Source organism: Chaetura pelagica, unplaced genomic scaffold, assembly GCF_000747805.2.
Source record: "Chaetura pelagica isolate M959 unplaced genomic scaffold, ChaPel_1.0 scaffold181, whole genome shotgun sequence".
Taxonomy (NCBI): Eukaryota; Metazoa; Chordata; class Aves; order Apodiformes; family Apodidae; genus Chaetura; species Chaetura pelagica.
Window position 1 is genome coordinate 115,294 of NW_009951992.1, and position 6,629 is coordinate 121,922.

At 50.7% G+C, this 6,629-nt stretch overlaps 1 protein-coding gene across 1 annotated transcript in view; it reads right to left on the reverse strand.

Moving 5' to 3' along the window:
• The window catches only part of CD34 (CD34 molecule), a 24,358-nt gene that overhangs the window by 4,640 nt on the left and 13,089 nt on the right, over positions 1-6,629 (reverse strand). The window contains exons 2-5 of the mRNA XM_010002090.1: positions 6,579-6,624; positions 1,930-2,058; positions 1,000-1,283; positions 832-909 (exon numbers count right to left, since the gene is read on the reverse strand). Coding sequence (XP_010000392.1) covers positions 832-909; positions 1,000-1,283; positions 1,930-2,058; positions 6,579-6,624 — 537 coding nt within the window. The remainder of the gene's footprint in view (positions 1-831; positions 910-999; positions 1,284-1,929; positions 2,059-6,578; positions 6,625-6,629) is intronic.

Here is a 6,629-nt window from a genome sequence, read left to right on the forward strand (position 1 = left end):
CTGCTGAAGCGCCGTCCCTGTAAACAGGAGATGGTCTAAATGCCATTTAATCGCCAATTTGCAGAGAAAAGCCAAGGAAAAATTAACTCACCCTAGAGGGGATGCAGCATCCTGGCCAGCAGAAGTAAAATTAATCATTGTCACTTTATACCCGGGGCATTGTCCATTCCCACAAGGTCCAGCACCATCTGCCCTGTGCTGCAGGCTCTGCCTCCCCTGGGAAAGGTTTCCTGCCTCCCACCCCCCCCAGGGGCTCAGCCCGACCCGCTTCTGCTTTTAGAAACGCTTCATTTTTGGTGCACAAGGCCAAGGGCAGTTCCAGGCGCTCCCTTAGGAGCTGGTGCAGATGGGGACGCTGCTCAGCCACCCGTGTGCTCCTTCAGATGCCCTGATTTCTTTGCTAGGGCAGCTGGCAAGACAAGAAAAGCCTCTTGCGTTCCCAACAGGGAAGCGGAAGAAGAAGAACAAAGGCGGTTTCCCGTGAAACGTGGAGGGGGAAACTTCAGAAGCTAAACTGACCCCAGAACTTTATCATGAAATAGGAGGTTTTATGCAACCAGGAGGTTTCATTCCCCCTGGGACTGCTGTGAACATTCCTTTGGGATCCTCCTGGGACTGCTGTGACCATCCCCGCCTCCCTCAGTTTGGCACAGCTCAGATGCTCTGCCCCAGGATGAAGGTGTGAGCTCCCCATCCCACACTGACACCCCTGGAATGGTGGGTGACCCTCTTGCTGCAGGCCTGAGAGCCCTGCTGGGATCCTGCCCTTATGGATTTCCTTACAGAGCCCCCTCCTCCTGCATGTCCCCTCACCCAGGGGCTACAACTCACGCAAGTGTTGGACTCGTTGAGCTGCAGGCAGATGGCTCCGGTGTCACTCACTTCTTTGATGTTGTGGCATGTGATGGGCTGGAAGGGAAACACCCCAGCACTGGGATCAGTGGGCAAGTCCAGCCTCCTCACTGTCCCACAGCCCATGGTTCCCAGCTACAGCCTCACCTTCGGGCTGTCCCTGCCTGGGGACAGTGGCGTGGTGGCACTGGAGATGGGAGGATGCCCGGAGCTGGCAGGAGAGTTCAGCAGAGCCAGAGTGGACCTGAGGGTTTCTGCCATCGTGCTGGGCTGTGTCACTGGGCTCTCAGCTGTGGAGACCCCATGGCTGCTGTTGTCTGGCTCCGAGGGGGTGCCCAGAGGCTGCAGGGGGGCTTGGCTGGGCTGAGGGCTCGTCCTGTCGCTGCTGAGCCCTGGGGAGGTGGGGCTGGATGCCAGGGACCCGGCTGCTGCTGCTGGAAGGAAAGCAAGGAAAGGGGACATGAGAGAGCCCGAGTCCTCCAACACCATCGCGTGGCATCGTGGTGACTGAAGTACAACATTGATTTGTCACAGCCAGCGCCACCAGAACGTGTTATTGGCTGTATAAGAAATGCACATTCGACTTGCTTCAGTTCCTTAATTGCTACATGCACTTCATAACCTGTTCACAAAGGGCTCATTTCCTGCCCTGCAGCACCAGTGTCACCCTGACCCCCCGGCCCAGAGCCTGCAGAGCCCTGTGCTGAGCTCGGGCAGCTCCGGGAGAGGCACCTGCTGCAAAGCCCCTCAGAGCCTGGGCCTCTTAGCACCCCTCACAGGTGCCATTTGCTGAGCAAAGAATAGGTGTGTGGAGATAAAAGATTAATGAGCATTTTGTCCCATCGTCTCTTGGCTGTTTTGGGACACGTCTAAGCTGCCTGTCCTGACAACAGCAGCGTTAGGTGGGATTTTTCTGACAGGAATAAAGCTTTTGCCCATATTATCAGGCTCTTTTTTGAGAACACAACCCATGCATTGACTGTGCAGCTTCTTAGGGCAAGCCTGTGCGATTGATAAATCTGATAATTAATGCAAATTAATTACCAGGAGTCACAGAGGAGTCAGAGGAGTGATCACCAGACACCTCTGGTGTTGGCTGGGCACTGCTGAGGGCTCCAGTGGCTCCGGTGTCTGTCCTGCTGCTGGTGCCTTTCAGCTCAGTGGTCGTTGGGGTGGGGGTGTCTGTGGAGTTCCCAGAAGAGTTGCCTGTGGGCAGAGAAAGAAGTTAAGAGGATGTTGTCACCCCCACCCAACCCCAAGCCCCTCCCTGTCCCCAAGGGTCACCACAGGCTGGGCAGGCAGGCATGAGATGCTTTCACAAATTCACTTTCCTCTTGCCCCAAAAGGACAGGCTGGCCTGGGGCTCCTCTGGGAGAAGCTGAAACACCTTGGCTGGGAGAGGACCAAAATTTGGGGCAGCTTTTGGGGCTCCCTGGAGGTGCTGGAGGAGGATGGGACCTTTTCTGCCCGATCCTCGGGCTCACCCAGGGATGCACAAAGCTCTGCACAAAGCTGGATTTCATAGTAATTCGAGTTTATAATCCTTGGAGGAAAGACTCAGGCCTTGGAAGAGCTCACTTGTGCTCCTCAGGAAAAATAAGTTGGATTTGCAGTTGCAGGCACAATCTCAAAGTAAATAGAAACATTCCCATTGGCTTGGGATCAGCTCTGACTCATGAGCAAAAACATCTTTGGAGGTGAAACAGAATGTTTGGAGGATGGTTTGCTGCTCTAACTTAAAGTTTATATATTGCTTCCTGGTATGTTATAAAGATGATACTTCCAGTTTCTGCTTCTGAAATGAGCTACACGAGTCAGTGCAAACACATTTCTTCCCATTTCTTAACCTTTCCTATTCTTAAGCTCTGTTTCCACTTTTAACAAACAGCTTGACTCTCTACTCCGGGGTTGTTGCTGTTTAAGATTCTTATCCAGACACTAAAGAGAAAAATCATACAAAAACTACGTTGCTTCATTTGTATTTCTGGCCAGGGGAGCCCGAGCTCCAAGAGGAGTTACTTCATCCTTCCAAGCAGCCCTTGGAGATGGAGCAGCACTGACAGGTCCTGACCTGGGCGTCAGGGCCCAGGGCACAGCTCCCCTTCAACAAGCCCTTCTGTGCTGGGCAGTATGATGCACTCCAGCAGTGTCCTGGTAGGAACTTTTCTGCTTCAGGTTTGTTCATACTTTGCTGGATCATGTCCAGAGAACCTGGACGTGGATGAAAAGCAAAGACCGAGACCACCCCGGTTCATTTTGGCAGTGGGTGGCAGCAGGAAAAGCTTATTCTGGAGGGTGCTGGGTGGGGTGCACACCCCATCTCGGCCCCCATCCCATCCCATCCCACCCCCACCAGGCTGCAGCTGCTTTGGGGGGAGCTGGGGGCCCTGCTGAGGGCTGGGTGCAGGTGTCTGGAGCTGAGATTTAGGTTCTGGCACCGCGTTTATTTAAGGGAGAAGTTTCTTCTCTCTCCAAGACAATTCAGTTCCAACTGGTTAAATCACCAAGTTTTTCTGATAAATTTTAACAAATCAAAAGCAGGAGGCATGACTCTGTGCCCAGAATAATGAGGAGCACAAAGCTAAATCCACACTTTGCATATAGCTTTGTGTTTGCAAGGACTTTAGCAGGAAACTTTACATCACCAGAACAATGTAGGGCCTGGGCTTGACCTCCCCAAGTGCCACAGCCACCCAAGCACCTTTGAACTATTCCAGATGTTTGTAAAGCACCAGAGGTATTTCTAATCAAAGTCTTTTCACCACTGAATACCATAAATTGAAGCCTGGATTATTGCTTAATGTAATTTTTGAGAAACCCTGTCACATAGTATTTCTTCTCCCCTTTCTTGTAGCGTGTACAGATACATTTATAGAAAACATGGCTAAGTTTTCTGAAACCTCAGGACTCGTGAGATAAATAATGATCCAGATGTGAGCTGGATAATGCACATGGTGCTCAGCTAAAGTGAGTCATTTGTTGCACCATACGTTTTTACTAGCTTTGTCAATTTGTTAGTATCAAGGGTCTGAGAGCTTAAGCCAAACCATTTATTAACCTCAGAGAATCTTCACCTGGTAGTGCTGGCACAAGCAGTAGCAGAAAGCACAGATCTGTGAAATAGCACTGGACTTCACAGCACCTGTTGTAGCTTTAAAAATAAATGCCTCTGATTTCTAAAGATAATTCAATAGCAGATAATTCAATAGCAGAGCTCAGGAAACCAAATGAAAAAAAAAAAAAAAAAGCAACATTATCAAGGTTGAAGCTGTTGACTTGGTCCAACTGGCTAAGCCAGGACCATGGGAAGCAGAACTTCCACAGGGGCAAAAGACTCACAAAGCAGGAGAAAAGTTTCCATAAGTCCTGCCCTGCTCTGCACCCGCAGCAAAGCAAACCCCAAGGTTTCTGCCCGTCTCGTGCATCCCATGGGGTGGAAGGTGCAACACCCTGGGGTTCCCTGGGCAGCAGCTGCACCTCCTGAGCTGACACCCTGTTCTCTTGGTGAAACTTCTGCTCTCTGGGTGCTACTTCAGAGCACTGACCCCAAAACCCTGTGCCAGGAGAGTGTCTTGAGCTCTTCCATGCGCTTCATGAAGGCTTCTCCCAAGCTGAGCTGCAAGGGCTGGGGCAGCAGGAGGTGGGGACCGGCCCCAGCAGCCCTGGTGGCACCTCTGGCACCACCAGCTGTGGAAGATGGGGATGAGGAAGAGCAGCCCATGGAGCTCTGGAGCCGCAGCCCAGGCGGGCTCCTCTCAGCAGCCCCTCCGCTGGCTCCCGCCTGCATTACTCAGCCTTGCAGTTTTACTGCTCTCAGCCATGTGGCAGGAATTCAAGCGGGTGGAGCCCTCTTCCCTCTGGAAATATCTGATAAAAACCCCTTCCCTCCCCCTTTTCCTTCTCCCAGGCAGGATGTGGGTGTGGGGCCACAGGCAGGCAGTGGGCAGGGGGCTGTGGGGATCCCCTGAGCCCCCCACTCCAAACCCCTGCTGCTGGGCCAAGGGGCTGGTGCTGCTCCAGAGCCTGGAACCTGCCTGGGGACTGAGGTTGCTCCTGGCTTGAGCAGTTACGACGTGCAGCCCTCTGAAGGATGTTAAACTCAAGTGGCTGTGAGTTTTAAAGCCCCTTTTGCTTCCCTGATATTTAGAGCTTTTCTATGTAAAACGAAAGAAAGGATTATTTAAAATACAATAGATCTTACAAACAAACAAGTTTGGCAGAGAAGGAGTAAAAAAAGATATAAAACAGATAAAAAAAATGTTGTAAAGAGAAAAAAAAGTTTGTATCAGGTATGAATAGAATTTCTGTCTTTTCCATGTAAGTTCTGGGAGAAGCACCGGGAACTTGGCACCTGGTCCATCCACACTTGTAGAAGCCCTGCCCCTGGCCCAGCCTGGCACATTTATCTTTCACCCTTAACACACGTGGGTTTAGGTGAAGCTGCCCTGGGGCAGGTGGAGGCTGCTGGTCCCACACGTGGCAGCACTGCCAGGAACCAACCTGAGCAGAAAAGCCCCAGAACTGCAGTTTCCATTGGGAATTGCACAACAGAGACCTTTGCTTGGACTCCCCAAAGAGGTGAAGAGCATGTAGAACACCACGGTGAGCTCCCGGCTTGCACAGCAGCTACACTGAACAGAAATGACCCTCCCAAGCTTTCCAGCAAGTGCTAATAAAGCCCTGTAAGATCCTGCAGGAATGGGAGTGTTGGCTGTGCTGGCAGAAGAAGTGACATTTTGCAGCATCAAACCCCTGTCACTTGGTACTTTGTCTTTACAAAGGCAAAGCTTTTTATCACTTTTACTTTGTACTACAAGGAACTCGGGTTTCCCATTTCAGGTAAACACTTTTGTCTTACACCCTTGCTGCTCCCCTCAGCCCAACCAGCCAGTCCTGAATTTTACTTGAGAAGCTTTTGCTTTTTTCCTTCCTGTAAAATTAACATAGACTGGAAGGTTGGGCACAATGGCTGGGGTGAGCAATGTACCTCAGCAGCAAAGGGAACATGAAAGAAACACCGTGAAGCAGCAGAACAAAATACAGCAAATTCTTTCAGTGGATCTAGTCGCTCACATTCATGTGAATAAGGAAAAATTACATTTGAAGTGACACCCACAGCTCCCTGGCTCCTGTCCCAGCACACTCTGTAGCACACCAAGGGATGCTTCACTTCTTTTTTAGCTCCTTTTTATTACTTATGGTTGTTTGGTTTGGAACAGAAATGATAATATTTTCTTACAATATATCCCTTAAAAATACTACCTAGAGAAAACCTCTGTATTGTTAATTCACTTTTTCATATGATGAATTTTTGCAGAGCTGGAATTGGAGGTTTTCGTATTCATTAGATTTTCAGAAAATGAGTAGTTCCTACCACAAAACAAAAGTCAGGCTAATTTCCACCAGGACAGGCTGAGGAACAGCTTGAACTGTGGCTGCACTGGGCAGCTTTGCAGGCATCCCCCTGTGCTCCTGCAATATTGCAGGGAGCTGGTCCATCCCCTTGCTCTCCTGTCCAAACCAGCAGTGGTTTCTGTCAGCAGCACATGGCTGAGGGTGTTGGCTGCTCTGGGAAGTGTCACTGCTCTCTGGGAAACTGCAGCTCCCACGAAAAGCTCATTAAAACACATCCCCCCCATCTGCTGGTTCAGAAGTTAGAAAGAAGTTGCCCCACGCTCCCCATCTCAGTGCTGGTAACCCTGGTGTTTGCTGCAGCTGATACTCACCAGACAGCTCCACGACACAGATGGCAATCCAGAAGAGCTGCCTCCACTGCA